This window comes from Grammomys surdaster, unplaced genomic scaffold (genome assembly GCF_004785775.1).
Source record: "Grammomys surdaster isolate TR1022 unplaced genomic scaffold, NIH_TR_1.0 231, whole genome shotgun sequence".
Lineage (NCBI taxonomy): Eukaryota > Metazoa > Chordata > Mammalia > Rodentia > Muridae > Grammomys > Grammomys surdaster.
In genome coordinates, this window is record NW_021604676.1 from 2,370,096 (window position 1) to 2,389,992 (window position 19,897).

A 19,897-nucleotide genomic window follows, 5' to 3' on the forward strand; every position below is an offset into this window, starting at 1 on the left:
CAGTGTCTTTGTGCCCAGCTGCCTACTTTGCAATTGTTTTACCTATTTGTGTGTGTATGTGGTGTAAGAGGGTATCATGTAGCTCAGGCTAGCCTCATGGCCCTGATTTTCTTGCTTCCACTTCCTCAGTACCAGGATCATAGTTTGCACCACCACACCCAGTTTACGCAGTGCTGGGGATTGAACCCAGGGTTTCTTACATGAGAGGCAAGCATTCTTACCAGCTGAGCTATATCCCCATTACTAGTTTAAAGAGGCAAAAAGCACATGTCTTTTCACATGTTAGTGTAATATTTACAAATGAAAAAAACCACAATTTTAGCTTTTAAACATTTAGAATTATAAAGAAGTTATTTGGATTAATCTCTGCCATAATTATCTCATATCACGACAGTATTCCTAAAGGAGTTGTCAGAGTTAGATGAACTGAATAGATGTACTCTGATTTTACTTCTAAAAGGGTTTTTTTTTTTTAAATTATGTGTATGGGGGTGTGTATTCAGAAGAGGGTACCTTTGAAGCTGGAGCCTCAGCCAGTTGTGAGCTGCACAATGTGGGTGCTGGGAACTGAACTCAGGTCCTCTGGAACAGCAGCAAGTGGTCCTAACCACTGAGCATCTCTCCAGCCTTCACTGTAACTTCTATAGTATACCCTGCATATAAGCTAAGCCATCTTGGAGAATTTTCTAGCTAGCTGTACTTTAAAGTAAAAGTCTACTACTTGTCCTTACTTCCCCATTTGTGTTTCTTCAGGTAGTTCATCATGCCCTACTTCTAAGTTATTTGAGTTAGCCATTACTTCTTGAGCTATATCTTAGTAAACGCTTTCATTTTGGGAAGTGAAGTTCAACAAGCCAAGTCTTCATGTGTTCTTTGTTCTTATTTATTGATTAAGGAAGATAAAACAGGGCACTCAAATGTAAGAGAATGAATGAACTAGATACTACAATATCAAAGAGTTAGGACTAGGAAAACTTCCTGAAACTCAAGATAGAAAACATTAGCAAACAAAAACCATGTCATTGAGGAGGACAACTAGAAAGCATGAATTATTTTATGGAATTTCACTTTAAAAACTTTAAGAGTTAGGAAAGAGCACTGCTTTGCAGTCGCTTGCACTCTAATAAACTAGTGTTTTAAATTTGCTTCAACTTGTAGTGAAGTAATGTTGTACAAAGCCTCTGTGTAATCAAACTTCACTAGTGAATGGTTATAAAAAGAACTCTGGATAAGTTGATAAAAATGTAAGTGATGTGTCTAAACTACTTAGTAAACTTTTAAGTTGCCAGCAGTGTTTCTTTAAAGGGTGCTGATTATCTAGATCTAAAACCAATTTCCTCCATGGGTATTGATCATCAAAAGAACCCAAAGCTGCTGAATGACAGACAACATACAATCCTGCACTTACCTTTCTTCTCTCCAGTGTAGGGCACATAGTCTTCCCGATCTTTATGTTCCAATGCTTCCTTCTCTAGGTAAGAAAGGAGCCGTTCCCTATCAAAGGGTCCTGTGGCAGACTTTGATGTCTGGTTCTTCTGCCGGAACCCTGCAGGCAGAAGGGCATTCTGCCAAAGAGAATGAGTCACCCATTATGACCACCAAACCACCAAGAATGACAACACCATATGCTCCTATAGATTTCCCATGCAAGAAGATCAAGAAACTAGCATAACGCAGACATTAAATACCTCCTTGTAGGATTTTAGGATAGTCATGTGAGACATATTACAAAAAGTTTTTTTTTTTTTAATTTAAACCTTGATGTACTGATTTTGGGTGTGTGGGGGGTACCTGTGCCATGACATGTATGAAGAGACCAGAGGACAACTTTTAGGAGTTGATTCTTTCCTTCTACTGGGATCTTACACATAGGTTGTCAGACTTACTGATAACTGCCTTTACTACTATTGAGCCATTTTACCGGCCTACAAGTCTTTGTTTATTTTCGAGACAGGATTTCTCTGTGTAGCCCCTGGCTGTCCTGGAAGCTAGTGGAAGACCAGACTGGCCTTGAATTCAGAGATTCACCTGCCTCTGCCTTCCAAGTGCTGGGATTAAAGGGGTGTGACATTGTTGTAGCCAAGTCTATATATTTTTTAAGTAGATAGAATTCACTTATATTATTATTAAAAATAGGCACCTACATATTTTCTTCAGATAGTATCCTACTAGCAGGAAACAGCTACTAGCTTTTTTTTTCTTTTTCTTTTTGATATAGGCTCTTGACATATCATCGTGGCTGGCTTAGCACTCATAATGTGGACCACGCTGCCCATAAACTCGCCATGATCCTTCCGCTGTATCCTTCCAAGAACTGGAATTATAGAAATGAACCATTTGGCTTAGCTTCACCCTTTAATTTTTAAGTATCCATGGATTATTATTTTTCCAGGTATAGTTTTTAAATTTATGTTGATATTTATATTAGAGTTGATCTTTGTTTTTCTCCAAGGATTATTAAGGAAAAAGTTTTCCTAGCTTGGCTTATATTCTAGCATTCAGGAAGCTGAAGCAGGAGGATAGTAAGTTTAATGTTCAAACAACAGCAACAACAATTTTCTTAATGCTTAATAACCGACATGTAAACATGTATATAAAATAATTCTATCAAAAAAGAATTGCAAACTACTATATGTTATCCCCCCTTTTTTTAAATTAGGGGGCTCATTTCTGGGGAACATTGATTTTTTTTCTCTCATCAGTTATTGACTGTAGATTTCATCTAGGGGTGGGGCCTTGAAAGATTTCCTTCATCCACACTGGGATGTCAACTGGTATCATTATGCACATCTTGTTTGGGTAACTTCAAGGTTCCAGGTCAGATCCAGCACGGGTTTTCCAAGTCCTATGCCTCAAGTGCATGGCATCTTCAGCGACTGGGACTGCGTAACAAGAGAGGAACTCATGCCTGGTATTATACCTGTTGTGTTTTATAGAAAGAAAAAGAAGCCAGGGATATGTATGCTTGGTGGACGCATGGCATGGTGTGGGGGAAGGGGTGCCTTTGTGGGCCGATGCTGATGCATCCCTTCCCCTGAGGTACCAGCCATGCCAGTATAGTATAGAAGAAAGTTTATTTAGAGCATGGGGAGGGGAGCTGACGGGGTAGGTAGTAGAAACAGAGATGGGGGGGGGGGGAGGGAGGGAGGGGGGGGGGGGGGGGGGGAGGGGGGGGGAGAAGAAGAGGAGGAGGAGGAGGAGTAAGAGGAGGAGGAAGAGAAGGAGGAGGAGAAAGAAAAGGAGGAAGAAGAGGAAGAAGAGGAGGAAGAGGAGAAAGAGGAGGAAGAGGAGAAAGAAGAGGAAGAGGAGAAAGAGGAGGAGCATGTGTGGGGGGGAGGGGAATGAGGAGAGAGGGGGAAGGAGGGTAAGGGAGCAAGAGGAGAAGAGACATGTTATTCCTTTGTAATGGCTTCTATTTGATCAGAGCCTTTATCAAAATAAAAACAGGCACAGTCCAACCTCAAGACTATTTACTTGATTTAAATATAGTACAAAACTGTTCACTATGTATGGGTGCAGGTGTACACATGAACATTAGTGTATGGTAGTAAAAAGTACTGTCACTGTTCTGCATGCCCCATGGCCCCCTGAGATACAGAAGAGCTAAGTCCTCTGGTGTCCACACAGCACAGCCTTAACCTCAGTGTAGAGCACAAGCCTGAGTGGAGGTAGAGGAGGAAGCCCTAAGGGAGTGAAGTCTGAGTGAACGTGTGTACTAACATAGGCAGGGCCGTGTCAAGGACCCCACAGCCTTAGACCATGGAGACAGTGGTAAAGCCTTCTCCTTGGGGGTGAGGCTCTGAAGGAAATGGTGAGCCGTTCCCTTCTGGTCCATGTCTAGAGGTTGACATTGTCTACATTTTCTCTCCCTGGATATTCACAGCCTGAAGACTGTTCTACTGAGACAAGGTGCTGTCAAACATTCTGTAAAGGACATGAGAGCCCCTCACAAAAGTCACTGGTTCAAGTTAAAAACCCCAGGCTAGACAGTCTCTTACAGGCTTTCTAGATCCATTTGATTTAAACTGGTCTCACTGACTACTGCCAAATATATTGTTGACAGCTCTGTTATCTTGAATAATCCCTCAGCCTTCGGTATGAGAAGTTTTTCTTGTAATAGTAATTATGGTCAAAGGACCTGACCTGTGTATAGACATATTACTCAGCAACAAGGACAAGTTTACAAAGCACATTTTTAGTATGTTTGAGGCCTGGAATTTAATTCTGAATACCACTCTTTTCCCTAAAAGCTCACAACACTTCAATTCTTAAAGGGCACAGAAAACCAATGTGCTTTCAAGAAAGGTAGTCAAGCTTTGCACATAACCACTACCTTGAGGTTCTTCCTTGCTACCTGCTCTTCCCTGAGTCACATTTCAAAGATTAAGTGGTTCCTCATTAGCCTTGTGAAGCCTATGAGACAAGTAACAACCAGTTGTCAGATTAAGACAAGTATACATCTGCACTGTCCTTGACTTAATAATGGTTCACTCTAAGTGGAAAAGTGTACCATGCAATCATTTTGGTTTTCATTATAGGTATAGAACATAAGTTAACTTCTATGAGGTAATAAATACTTTTTTTTTTTTTTTTGGTTTTTTGAGACAGGGTTTCTGTGTAGCCCTGGCTGTCCTGGAACTCACTCTGTAGACCAGGCTGGCCTCGAACTCTCGAACTCAGAAATCCACCTGCCTCTGCCTCCCAAGTGCTGGGATTAAAGGCGTGCGCCACCACCGCCCGGCTCAAACTAGGCTTTACATTAGATGATTTTGTACAAATGTAGACTTATTTAAATGTTCTGAGCACATTTAAGGTAGGCTAGGTAAAGCTATGATATTAAAAGGCTAGATATATTAAATGCATTCAATGTATAATATTTGTAACTTAGGATGGGTGTAATCAGGGACATAAGAGCAGTGTTAAGAAACATCCATGTTAGATCTGCTCTACCAATGCTAATAACAGACCATTTGGTCAACCTTTCTCAAGTATCATTATAATTAGGTTTAGGCCACTAAGAACATTCTTAGAGGCACAGTATCCTGGTGCCAGCCTGGTACTCTGAAGAGAAACAGATTAGCATATATTAAAGGGTTAATTAGCTATTACTAATTTCAATTACACAAAGGGAAGCTTGTAGTGGAGAAAAAAAGTCTGTGTAGATGTTTAATGACAGTTTAAATGCCTGTGTCATACGATGTGGAGGTAGATGCAGGGACCTGGAGAAGAAGCATAATGCCAGTTCATTTGGACGGAACGTGGGTGAAGGGTATGGGAAAAAGCCACGAGAAAGCAAGCTGGTTAAAAGGCAGCTACGTGGAAGGCTACTGATTTCTCTTCTTTGGTTAGCACCAACCTCGGGGTCAAGATCATCCAGGACAGTCTCGAGCTGTTTCAGCTCTGACTCTGACAGCTTGCCAAGGAGCTCGTCCTCATCTAGGTCCTTGTACTCCCCCAAGTCTTTCCGAAACGGCAGTGCCATGGCGCACAGTGGAGGCAGTCACGTGCTCTTTCTACCGCTTCTTATAGCTGTGGAGAGAAGAAAGAAAACCATTTTACAAATAATTCTTAGGTATTTGCATCTATTACTGGGGAAGTGCTGTCCCTGTGTCCATGTTCTTGATCGTACCATCTGTTGCTCTCACCTACAGACCCTTCACACCTTCACTACTGTCTCTGCAGGAGAATAATCAAGTGGTAGAAAGGAAGTGAAGATGAAAACCACTGAAACAATGATTTGGTAGAATGTACAATTCTTTTTTTTTTTTTTAAGATTTATGTATTTATTTTATGTATATGAGTACACTGTAGCTATCTTCAGACATACCAGAAGAAGGTATCAGATTCTACTGCAGATGGTTGTGACCCACCATGTGGTTGCTGGGAATTGAACTCAGGACCTTTGGAAGAACAGTCAGTGCTCTAAACCACTGAGACACCTCTCCAGCCTGAATGTACAATTCTTGATGACTGAATTTTAGAGGGAAAATGAAATAACTTTTTTTTTTGGCCAAAATAAATTTCTGTGATATCAATTTATCCTAATGGAGAGCATCTGTTTTACTACAAACTATTTAGGAGAACAGCAGGATATAATATCAACATAGGAAAATAGCAGTATGTCTCACAGGAAGAAACAGTAGTCCCTTACCTCTGGGAAATTTTTTTTTTTAAATATTTTTCAAAAAGATTATTTTAGAAGTTGGAGAAGTGGCTCAGCAGTTAAGAATACTTCCTGCAGACGGTTTTTGGTCCATTCTTAGCATCCACATGGAGTGGTTCACACTGTAACTCAAGGGGCTGGAGAGATGGCTCAGAGGTTAAGAGCACTGCTCTTCCAGAGGTCCTGAGTTCAATCCCAGCACCCACATGGTGGCCCATCTATAATGCATACACTTCTCTCTTCTGGTGTGTCTAAAGGCAGCTACACTGTACTCATATACATAAAATGAGTGTAAAAAAAACTCATTCCAGAAGATCTGACACTCTCTTCTGGCTTCCAAGGGTACTAGCACACATGTGATACACAGACATACATGCAGACACTCACAGGCACACATAAACTAAAAACAAGGGAATCGTCTAAAAACATTTTCAAGGGAATATATTAGTTTCCTATTATTAAGGGTTTTTTTTTTTTTTTGACAAGGTCTGTCAATCTAGCCCAGGCTAACCAGGGACTCACTCCATAGACCAAGCTGGGCTAGCCTTGCATTCAAGCTGAACCTTCTGCCTTGACCTTGTGAGTGTATGTAGAAACACAGGTGTATGCTACCACACCCAGCTGAAGTTTTAAAGCTGAAGAAGTTTTAAAGAACAACAAGGCATTCTGAAAACGTATTAAAACACAGTGGGATGTGCCACCCAGGAGTTGGTAGGATGGACAAGAAGGCCTGACTACAGGGAGGCTCTTCGTTTTGTCCGAGTGGCTCTAGCTAACAGAGCTAAGCGCAGCAGCTATCTCTCACATACAGCAGGGCTTCTCTGCAGGAAAGGACACTAAACACACTACAACAAAAACGGGAGCAGGCAGTCAAGTGCTTCCACACAGAAACGTTCGCATGGGCTACGAGATGGGGAGAACTCAGAGATGGTGCTAGGACTTGTGGCTGGCCTAAGCGTTAGTTGGCTGTGAAATGAACAGTTTGTCAGGGCTGATCTGTAGCCTTTGCTACCTTTTCTTCCAAGAGTTCCCATCTTAATATTTTAGCTGGTATATCTTCCTCTGCAAGTTCATTACAGACCTTTCTGTCTCATGTATAGAATGTGAGTTTACCCCAAGAGCCTGACAGCCACTGCTTTTACTAGCAAGCACCTTAGGCCTGATGATAAGCAAATGGGCAATATTCCTTTCTGTAGATGTTACACGGCAGCCATTTTGTGTAGCTGCTGAAGACATGCCTGGGGTACACTTGTTTAATGGCAATCCTCTGGGCTAGCAGTTATTCTGAACTCTTATTTCCCCCTTCATGTAGCACAAGCTGGAGATCCTCCTGCTTTAGCTTCCCTAATGCTAAGATTATAGGTGTGTGCCATTGTGCCTAGATTGCTTTCTGTTGTTATTATTGTTTTGTTTTTAGCAAAATCATTGTTAAGCAACTCCCACTTTGTACTCCCAACTTTAAGACCACAGTTTGTTTGGATTTATTTATTATTTATTTATTTATTTACAGTCTGCCCAGGGCCTGTGAATGCTACACAAGCGCCCTACCATTGAGTGACACAGATGCCTTCCAAAAGTTCTCTAGGTTGAGTGTATTAGAATGCAGCTACACTTGTCAAGATCCAGAGTTCATAGCCTTACACTACTTTCCTGATTGACAAGTCAAGTATAAGCATGGGCCTGGTAAGAACCTATAATCTTCATTTCTGATAAGTTCTCAGAACTTTCAAATCTATTAACCATAAAACATACTGAAGGAGGTGATGGATAATCTTGAGGGAAAAATTATTTAACAACAAGATTCCCTTCATAAAATATTCCCTTCATAAAAAATACCAGTAGTGTGATTCTTTGAGACAGGTATGGGTATCAGACTGATAAGGGTTTATAAATATGTATCAAGGATAACTTTTCTAGCTGGGTCTCTTGGTACAGGCCTATAACCAGCCACTGAAACTTACAAGGTGCATACAAGTTCAAGGCCAACCTGGTGGATTATAGGATACGTTTAAAGCAAGCCAGAAAATTTAGTGAGACTCTCTCAAAAGTTTAAAAATATATCTATAAAAAGAGGGCTATGATGTGCCTCAGTGACAGTGTACTTGCTGTGTGTGAGACCCTAGGTTCAATTCCCAGTATTTTACACACACACACACACACACACACACACACACACACACACACACAAGTCGATATTAAAAATATGACATATAGTAAAGACAAGTAATTCTTAACCAGTAATTCTCTAAAAATGTATATATACAAAGGTTGTCATTATTTATCATCTCTTAATTCTCTAAAGTATTCCAATATGATCCACAAATTCAAAATGACCCTATTAAAATATTCTCGTGCACAATGACAAACGAGATATTATTGGCAAATGTAATGTGACAAGCCACCCTGGTTTTACAGATTTGGAATACAACACATACAGACAGTTTACTCCAGTACACTGCCTTTTCTTGTACTAAAGTAAAATCTGTCTAAGGTTTATGGTAGTACTTTAAGAATAAAATGAATACCCACAAACACACTGAACACTGAGGCACTACCAGCACTTCAGTCACCTCAGCGGCCTCTCTACCTCAAAGGAGCTAGTGTACTGAGTTTTCAAGGACTCTCTTGCTCCCTAGAGTTTGCATGGACAATGTTCAGCAGTTTGTGTTCTACATCTTTATTACACCTTATATAGATAAGTCCTCCTGGGACGACTTTTGTGTTTCCTTTACCGTTGCTTTGAGTCGATGCTCAGTCATACTTATTCCAATTTCATGTCCATACTATTCCATCCTAGGAACATTTGAGCTCCTAGCAATCTTTCCCTTCTGCTTCTTTGCTATGATAAGTAATCTACCTATTTCCTGGTATAGAAGTACAATTCCTCTTTGTTTCAAACCTAGGAATGGAATTGCTGGGGGAAGGCAACTCTATGTCTGAAGTGACTGGGCCAACTTACATTTACAATTCATGCACTTCTGTTTGTTTTCATTATATCAGAGTTTTAATTTTTTGGCATTCTGGCATATGTGAAATGGTATTTCACCATGGCTTTAATGTGTACTGTGATAGGTTATGACAAGGTTATGCACTGTTTAACATGTTGATTGACCAATGGTGTTCCTTTTTCTTTGGGTAATCTATTACTCATTTTTACAAACACATTGTCTTGTGTGTGATATGTGCTTGTTACTGTGGATGTATACCACAATGTGTGCAGGTATGCATGCACACGCATGTCAAGGGGAAAGGTTGATGTACTGTATGTTTCCTTGATCTCTCCATGTTTTGATTTTTTTTTTTTGAGACAGTCCCCAAACAAAACAACCACTGAACTCTACTGAAGTTCAATGATTTGGCTACACTGGACGGCCAATGAGCTTCAGGGATCCACCTGTCTCTCCACTCCCAAGCAGTGGGCATAGGAGGCTATTTACAGATACTCACCGGGCATGCCGAGCGTTTTATTTGTGTTCTAGGACTCTGAACTCAGATTTTCACACTGATAGGGTAGGCACTTTACCTTCTCAGCCATTGCCCTACTCCAGTGGTCTTCTTTAAAGAAATCTTTAATCTATTCTAGATATTAATCTTTGTTATCAAATTAAATTTAACAACTCTTTCATTTTTTATATTCTGATCAATTTTCCCTCCTCCATCTTCTCCCAGATCCTCTACACCCATCCAACTCAACATTTTCTTTCTCTCTTTAGAAAATGAATGAGCAATAAAAAAACAAACCAACTAGAATAATGATAATAATAATAGAAAAACACAAGAAACACACATACAAATAAAACCCATAAAAACATAAAATTAGGGAGTATATCATATAAACAAAAGACCAGTAAGATAAAGAAAAAACAAAACAAACCAAAAAAAACCAACAAGAGACAAAAATTTCAAACCAAACCAAACCAAACCAAACCAAACCAAACCAAAAACTACAAAAACATCATTGAGTTAATTTGTGCTGGCTATCTACTTGCTTGGCTTGGGGCCTGCCCTCAACTGTGGTTTGTGTACCCAGTGAGACACCACTGAAGAAAACTTGTTTTTCCTTTGCAAGTGGTTATCAACTGGAGATGGCTTCTTTTGGTTAAGAAGCAGGGGCAGGAGCTCATACTTACTGCCCCCTCTGTCTCCTGTACGTCTGTCTGGAACCTGTGCAGGCCCCATGCATGCGCCACAGTCTCTGAGTTCATATGTGAGTCAGTTTTGTTGTGTCTGGAAGACACTGTTTCCTTGCTGTCACCCACTCCTTCTGGCTCTTACAACCTTTCCACCTCCTCTTCTGCATAGCTCCCTGAGCCCCGGGGGCAGGGAGTTAGTGAAAACATTTAGGACTGAGTGTTCCAGAGTCTCTCCAGTTGTGCATCTCTGTACTAGTCCCTATGTACTGCAGGAGGAAGCATCTCTGATGATGGCTGAGCAAGGCACTGATCCATGATAATGCTGGCTAGTTTTATGTCAGCTTGACCAAGGCTTGAGTCATCTGAAAGGAGGGAATCTCAATTGAGGAAATACCTTCATTAGATCCAGTTATAAGTCATTTTCTTAATTAGTGATTGATGAGAGAGGACCCAGCTCACTGTGGGTGGTGCCATCTCTGGACTGGTAGTCCTAGGTTCTATAAGAGAGCAAGTTGAGCAAGCCAGTAAGCAACATTCTCAGCAGCCTCTCCATCAGCTCCTGCCTCTAGGTTTCTGCCCTGCTTGAGTTCCTGTTCTGACTTCATTCAATGATGAACAGTGGTATGGAAGTGTAAGCCACACAAATCCTACCCTCTCCGGTTGCTTCTGGTCATGGAGTTTCATCACAGCAATAATGTCCCTAACTAAGATACAGAAGTATGGCACAATGTCATCAGGAGTTATTTTATTGCTGGGCTCCTTTAGCAAAACAATAGTATTTGGTTTTTCCCCTAGGTCCATGGCCTATTTAGTCTCAGGTTCTTAGCCACCCAAGCTGTGTCAGGCATGGGTTCCATCCTCTTCATGGAGTGGCCTTAAATCCAATCAGATAGCAGATGATCACTCTCAGTATTTGTGCCGCAAGTGCACCAGTGTGCCATACTGGAACGTTACTGTAGATCACAGCAGTTGCGTTCTATTAACTCTTACTACTTTCTGTGTGTCATACGGGAACATGTTTCTATGGCTTTCACTTCAGCTTGTTATTCCTTTTCAAAACAATAGGAGTCATTTCCTTGTGATTCAGATTCTGGAATTTTTGCCAAGATGAAAGAACTTCCAGTTAATACAGTCAACTTTTCTAGAAACTTCAATTCTACTTCAACAAAGTGTTAACAACTAGTATTGATGGTGCCTAAGCTCACTCAAATCTCACATCTGCACTTTCTTTTATCCTGTGTTCCTACTCTTAAGAGTCCCCATCCTGACTGTACATTTCCCCTCAGCTTCCCTTCACTGAGGAGCAGCTGTATACTGACAGTGTCCCAGGACAGCAGTTCAGAAGCCACTCTGGGAAGAACTTTCTTTTGCTTCCATTCTGAGGATGACAATGCTATCTATCTCTTGCCAGTCCTCTGAGGACACTTTATTAGCAGAGAACAAATTCTGAATGACAAGGAGGTAAAACCAATATGGTGGACATGTGTAGCAACACAGACTAAAGGACATATTTAGTGCAATAAGCCACACACAGAAAGTCAAATATTGTAGGTTCTCACACATAAGTAGAAGTTAAAAAGTTAATTTCATAGACATTGAGTAGATGTTTCTATAGGCTAGAAAGGTGTACATGGGAGGATGGGTTACCACAACTAGATAAGAATATGTTTTTGTATTTCACAGCAGGGACTTGAATCTGGCTGTTTTGTTATGAATGTAAACTGGAACAGTTACATTATTCATGGGCGTATTGTCTGTCCTTGGTTCATGGGGCACAGTGGGAGAGATGACTAATGACAGTGAGCTGCACAGCCTAAACCATTTACTCTTGGCCCTTCACAGAATAAAAGCTGCCAATTCTTTGAGAAAAGTGCAAATTCCTCAGCACAAAATACAGTTTACAAACTGGCTTAGCCAGCTTGCCAGCATCATCTCCAGCTGTTCCCTATCACAATACCCTGGCTCCAAAAGGGGCACAGACTCTCGATCCCCACAGCCCTGCTTACCATGCCATGACTCCAGATGAAACTTCAGTCTTTAACAATGTCTGCCTCCTCAACTGAAGCCCTATTCATTCTTCAAGGCCTTATTGGACATTATAAGGTCCGTAGACATTTCCTGAGGCCCCGCCCTTCCACAGCCACCATCTAACTTCCTTGCATCTGTGCCCCCATCGGCTACATATAAGAATACAAGAAAGTGTGGGGATCTAGGCAGGTGTTTTGAGGTTGGTAAGTGTAAGCTATAAAGGTTGGAGGTCGTGAAAACCTTGAATGGTAACAAAAATGAGTTAAGAGAGATGAGAGGAAGGAAAATGCTTTAAATCTCTTCCCCTCGCTGTGCTACTGTTCTGGTGAGATTCAAAGTTCAGAGCTTTAACATGAAACAATGGTAATACTAACATGTAATCTTAAAAGGATATTTAGGGGGAAAAAAAAAAAAAAGGCCGGGCAGTGGTGGCGCACGCCTTTAATCCCAGCACTTGGGAGGCAGAGATAGGTGGATTTCTGAGTTCGAGGCCAGCCTGGTCTACAGAGTGAGTTCCAGGGCAGTCAGGGCTACACAGAGAAACCCTGTCTCAAAAAAACCAAAGGGGGTAAAAATACTTAGAAGCTTCAGGGCATCCACTCGAATCCACTTCTCACAGGTCAAATTCACTCCAGATACGTACTCTCAATCAACAGCCTGTTTCCTTCCCCACCTGTCTATTCCTGAGGGATCTATTATTCCTCTTTCCCTGGTACTGGGACCCTGCTCCCCTTCTCCAACTACTAAGACCTAAAAGTTTCTACACACACACACACACACACACACACACACACCCATCTGTCCAAGCATCTTCAGGTGTTTCCTATAACCTGCATCTAGGACAGCTCCAAAAAGTGGCTAGCCCAGATTGTCCCACAACCTGGAACACAAGTAAAACAGCCTGCTCTTCCCAGAGTTGGCCAACATAACAGATTTTTGTTCCCCCCCCCCACCCCTAGTAACAGTACCCCAATATCAGCAGGAAGTAGTCATAGGTGATTACATTGGCCCTTATTCATTTATTATCCAAACAACAACAAGAATAACAACAACAACAACAACAAAGCTAGGATGTTGGGATTCAGACCAAGGACAAGAGGCAAAGGTGCATATTTAACACACTAAAGTGGACCATTAGTATGTTAAAAAGTCTCCTTTAACATGGCCTCCAGGTTCTCCCAGCATCCCTCAGTTCCTACCCAGTACAGGACATGGCAGGTGTACTTCAACCCCCGCCCTGAACTTTCCAGCCCAGGGACTGGGCCTCCCCTCCCCCAGAAGCTCTTCCCTATGTAATGCAGACATTTTGGTCTCTTTTGCTCTCTTCTCTCTGTGTTTGTGCTTTCTCTTTCTTCCCCCTCCCCATGTTCCCTCCTATGTCCCACCCCATGACAACTCACCCTAGAGCTACTTCTCAATAAACCTGCCTTTATATACTCTAATCTGGCTTGAATTGGCTCATTTCACTGGCGGAGAATAACTTATCAGTCTACTCTTGCTTCCATGGAGAAACCGTTCATCATAACCTTATATATAGTTAATTGTAGCCCTTCTAACTAGATCCCATCAATAAACAGTTCTGTTGTTGTTGCTAGTGGTGGTGTTTTCTCTGTGTTTAAAAATAGGGTATTATATATCCTAAGTTGGCCTTGACCTCAAAAGATTCTCCTGCCTCAGCCTCTAATGCTGTCCAATCAACAGCAATTCAGCATTAGTAAACACCATCAATGAACACTAGGATACATTTTCTCCCTTTGAACACAGTTTCTAAGTTATATAAGTTGGGGCTGATAAGAGAGATGGCTCAGTGAGTCAGGACAATTGGCACTACGCCTGAGGACCCGAGTCTGACCCCTAGTACCCACTGATGGAAGGAAACAATGACTCCAGACAGTTGTTCTTTGATCTTTACCAAGGCACATGTATCCCCTCCACAAACAAACATTATTGTACCTAACTCGTATCTACAGATCTTCTCCAAGTTTCTGTTTTTATAGAGGAAGGTCTTAACACAGGTTATGCTATAAAAGTAACTATGGAGTTACATGATTCAGAGATACAGTCTCTCACTATCCGAGCTGTAAATCCTCGTTCCATCATCACTTCTATAGGGTAGGCTTGAGTTTCCAGGCTCTTCTATCTGTTCTCTTTGCACACTCATGATCCTGCTGTTCTCTGGTTAAACCTCTGTGCAGATTCACATCTCTACCTACAACAGGACTGGGCAAACTGTAGACAGTGGCCTTCCTTCTTTCCTATGCTCACCTACCGTTGATGAATTTCATACATTGACCACTCTTAAGTTTTACCTCCAATCTGGACTTTTCTTCTGAACTCCATACCTGAAAACTAACTCCCCATCTAAAATCTTTACTTAAGTGGCTAGTAGTAATCCTCAGTATAAATATATAAGAACCTGTCAGGTGGTGTCAGCACATAACTTTAATCCCAGCACTCAGGAGGCAGAGGCAGGTGGAGTTCTGTGAGTTTGAGGCCAGCCTGGTCTACAGAATGAGCTCCAGGACAACCAGGGCTACACAGAGAAGCCCTGTCTTGAAACAAAACAAAATAAGTAAAGATGTAAGAACCCAGATGTCTAACTTTCTCCCCGCCCCTTGCCATCTTGCTCATAACAATAATGGCAACTTCATTTTCTTCACTGCTTTGGCCAAAAATCTTGAAGTTAACTTTGACTTCTCTCATATTCCACATCCAAACTATGTGGATCCTGCAGAGCCAAGTCCTATAATAATGTCATACTCTACACTCTATAAAATATCAATTATCTCCCTTTTCTTCTTAATCTTTCTCTCCCGCGCCCCCCCCCCCATGTGTACATGTGCACATGTGTGGACTCAGAGGACAACCTCAGGTGTTAGTCTTTGAGTCATGGTCACTTTTTTGATGCCATGGATGAGGCTAGCTGGCTCAGGCAGTGCTGAGATTCCAGACATTGACAGCACACCTGGTTTTACACGAGCTCTGAGGAGTCTAACGCGGTACTTTACTGACTGACTCATCTTCTCAGTCCAACTCAAGAATTTAAAATTGTAAACCAATTATAATTGTGAATATTTGTGGTGCATAATGTGATATCTAAGTCTTTACTGATATAATAGTACAATCACACACAGTGAAAGAAATAATATAGAAGAAGAATGTCTTCCACACTGTGTCTATTTTGCGAAACCACAGATCACAAGGAAGACACTGATCTTGACCCATTCCATTAGCCTTACCCCATCTCCCCAGTTTTACATGCAGCCCTATGCATGTGTTTGTGTTATAGTCTATTTTTTTACACTACCACAAATTCATGCAGCTACCACCACTATCAAGATGAAATTTCATCCCACAAGACTCCTCATGTTACCCTTCTGCAGCCACACCCACCGACCTCTCTCACATCCAGCAACTGTTCTGACCTGTTTCTAAAACTGTGACATTTCAAAGAAATACTCAGATGGTTGTAGTAGCTCTTGCCTGTGACCCAGCATTCCAGAAACAGACAGAGGAGGATTTCTACAAGCTTAGGGTCAGCCTGCTCTACATAGGTCCAGAGCAGTCAGGTTTACATAAAGTGATTGTTTTAAAACAACAAAAAAGAAGTTGAATCATAAATAGCTTTTGTCACCAAATATAAATCCCTAAGAATTCATCCAAGTTACTCCATTAGTAGTCTGTTCTCTGCTATAGTTCATAGTAAATGTTATGTATGTGACACTAATATTCAGATATGATAGTCATCTGGAAATCAAACACAGAACTTTATGCATGCTATACAAGTCCCTACCACTAAACCATACCTCCAGCACTCAATTCTGTCTTGACTTATAACAAATAAGGTAGCTATGAAGATCTATGCACATGTGTTTGTGTGACTGTAACTAACAGCATTAATTTGTTTGCACTACTTATACTCTAACAGCATCAAATGTTCATAAAAATAGTCAAATGGTCTTACAGAGGTCCACAAGGACTCAAGATACCCCAAGCCCTCACTCATCTCTAACCATTTACTTCTTAACTCAAAAAGCTCCATCAGTCTGATTTCACTGCTCTTCCTCCAGCAAAGCAGGCACATTTCTGCCTTAGTGCCTTTGAGCCTAAATCTTCCTGTACCTGGAGTCCTCTATACTCAAACAGCTAAGTGGCCTGTTCTGTTGAGAACTGTTCATGACTGCTTCTTACAGAACAGCAACCCTTACAGGCCCCTACTACTACGTTTTCTTTTGCTGTACTTCCTCCCTCTGTATAACCAGGCATTGGACATTACTGATTCACTATTCTGTCACTGAACTCTACCTTTAGTCAGGCAAGGACTTCCCTATCCTTAACACCGAGAAAAAAGCAATGCACACACTAAGGACTAAAATGAAGCAAATTAATTCTAAAGTTATAACTAATAGCCCCAAAGTCACTTAATCCACGATTGTCAAAATTACTCAAACATTAAACTTTTAACTTTACATGACAGTAATTTTAGGGTACCTCTCCATTATTTGAGTTTCCATTTTTATTACTAGCTGGCGTAGAACTTGCTATGTAGACAAGCTAGCCTTGAACTCACAGAGATCTGCCTGCCTCTGCCTCCCAAGGTCTGAGATAAAAACGTGTACACACCCAGTTTTGGGGGGACTTCTGTTTGTTTGTTTGAGACAGGGTATTACTATGAATCCCCTGGCTGGCCTGGAACTCTCTGCATCATTTTAAAATATTTTATTTAAAAAATAAAAAAGGGAGTCATCGAAGTGGGTGACACATGCTTCCAAATCTGCCTACCTAAGATGGATTCATTCTCTCATGATAAAAGAAGAAAATCAAGTACTAAAAGTTGTCTTCTGACCTCACATGCATGCATGGGCCTCCCCCAACACACACATAAACTTAAACAAACAAACAAAACAAAAATTAAATAAAGCAATTAAAGCATAGTCCAGCCTGGTCTCTCACTGCCACGTCCCAAGCTGAGTTGTTAAAACTGAGGTCTTTCAATTCCAGAAGCATAAGGGAAATGAACAAAATGGGAAGTTACTCGGCAGCCCAGCAAACCTGTTAGGGCCATGACTAAGAGCCTTAATTAGCCGGAGGTAACAGAGGGAAGGGTAACCTTACAGCAGAAAGTAGCCAGATGAATGCCAAAACAGGAGCCCCCTCAGCATGCTCAGTGTCTTAGTCTGAGTGTTTGTATTCTTGTTACCTCTGGTCAACGTAAAAAGTCTTCTACCAGTCATCCTAGGAATAAACCAAATAGTGCCATAAATTAATGGCTAACTGCTCCAAGTGCATATGGGAGGGATTAATCTGAGTCTTATTTTATGTTTTCCCTTTCTCTCCCAAAGGAGAAGTACAGCTATGCCTCACTCTTCCTTCTACAATAATGTTCTTACTTTACCAAGTTAATAAGAATCGAACTACTTACAAAAATCCTAAGACTATCTAAAAGAGTGAGCTGAATGTCATGTAGTGAACAAAAGTAGTGCCGTTCTCAGCTCTGTCTCTTAGGACTTTCTTGGACTTACATGTTTCTTTCTTTATTGCTTTATTTTGAGATTGAGCGTGAGTTTTTAAACACTCTCATTTTTCAATCCATCATCAAATCAATGCATAGATTTATTAAAGGTCTACCACATTTCATGTGTTATGGGAGGGGGCTAGACAGTCAGGACATGGACAGGAAAAGACCTATGGGAACAAGAGGAAAGGTCTTAGAGAAAATTATACAGAGCACATTCTTCTTTTCTCTCTGTACTTTAGAAATGTTCCTCAAATTAGACTTTAAAAGCTCACAAGGATCCAAGATAAGGCACAGAAAAGACACAGGCTGTGATAGTCAACAGTTCCACAACAGTAGTGACCAGCAACGTGTAAGCAAGTAGCAAAAGTAAACTTGATTCTGACCTGGGCAGGAGGCAGGGCCTGCCTTGCTCATTTCCTCTCATAACCACAGGTAAGCAATATCCCATCTTCTAGCAACAATTATGCCACAGGGCAGAGTAAGGAGTGCATCACTGCTAAGATGAAAACCAAGCGTCCCTAAGTGAGAAAACTGTACTGAGAACAACCATTCTCAACATAACCACCATCAGTAATACTTGCACACTAGCTGGTTAACAGTTAATAAGGCGTCTGGGTATTCTCAATGAAAGCTGTCCCCAAATTTTAGATAAATTAATCAGATAAGGTCTTTAGTAAAGTATGGGAGAAAAGCGCTTTTAGAGACTGCTAAAACTAATGTAAACCACCAAAATAAGCCTACAAGACATGGATCCTTGGGATATTTTTATATGAAGATTTCATAAATAAATCTGGGTGTGGTGGTGCGTACCAGTAATCTTAGCACTTTAAGATCAGCTTGGGCTGTACAAGACACTGTCTTAGCCAAAATAAAAACCAACAAGTTTCCCAAACAGTGGATGTAAAACAAACAAAACGAACACACAATGTCTTTTGGGGGAGCAGAGACAAAGACCTCACTCTGTAGCTCTGGTTGGCCTACAACTGTGTAGACGACCCTAATCCTGAGCTTGCAGTGATCCTCCTGCCTCTGTTTCCCAAGTTCTCAGATCACAGGCATATACCACACACCTAGCCTGATCCTCACGCCTCCACCTCCTAAATTCTAGTATTATAGGTATGCACGCTATTACTTATACTAACGACAAAATAATAAATTCTAGTATTATAGGTATGCATGCTATTACTTATACTAACGACAAAATAATAAATTCTAGTATTATAGGTATGCACACTATTACTTATACTAACTACAAAATAATAAATTCTAGTATTATAGGTATGCACGCTATTCCTTATACTAACTACAAAATAATAAATTCTAGTATTATAGGTATGCACACTATTACTTATACTAACTACAAAATAATAAATTCTAGTATTATAGGTATGCATGCTATTCCTTATACTAACTACAAAATAATGGATGAACTTGGCCAGAACATTAAACCACACAGACACACACCTGAAAGCTTTTTTTTTTTTCATTTAAAATATTTTATACTGGGGCTAGAGAGACGGCACAGCAGTGAGGAGTATTTGTTGCCGGTTCTGTTGACTTCCCAGAACCTATATGGTAGCTCACAGTCGTCTGTACTGCAGTTCCAGGGACTCTTAACTTTCTCTTCTGGCCTCCTTACACATAAGAGAAATACAATATTAACCAGTATGTCTGTGCACCACATGTGTACCTGGTCACTAGAGGCCCCAAAAGGCATCTTACTTATGAGACTAGAGTTACAGACAGTTGTGAGCTGCCATGTGGGTGCTGGAAATCAAACCCAGGTCCTCTGGAAGAGCAGCCAAGATTTTTAACCCTTGAGGCATCTCTCCAGCCCTAAAATAAAGTTCTTAAAAGTTTTCCCTACTTGATTTTCCTAGTTTCCATTCTTCTGGACCAGATTTAAAAGTCCTTTCTAGTAAAATTCTACTCTTCTCCCTTGAGCAGAGGTGAGTCTTACTAGATCCTAATTAGGATAAAAATGGTATATTTATAAAACATGAGGAAAAAATTTTAATTTAAAAAATATTTTTAAGCCGGGCGTTGGTGGCGCAC

At 40.9% G+C, this 19,897-nt stretch overlaps 1 protein-coding gene across 1 annotated transcript in view; it reads right to left on the bottom strand.

Moving 5' to 3' along the window:
* The window catches only part of Tmod3 (tropomodulin 3), a 61,659-nt gene that overhangs the window by 27,349 nt on the left and 14,413 nt on the right, over nt 1-19,897 (bottom strand). Inside the window, exons 2-3 of the mRNA XM_028773601.1 lie at nt 5,357-5,529; nt 1,409-1,565 (exon numbers count right to left, since the gene is read on the bottom strand). Coding sequence (XP_028629434.1) covers nt 1,409-1,565; nt 5,357-5,482 — 283 coding nt within the window. The 5' untranslated portion in view covers nt 5,483-5,529. The remainder of the gene's footprint in view (nt 1-1,408; nt 1,566-5,356; nt 5,530-19,897) is intronic.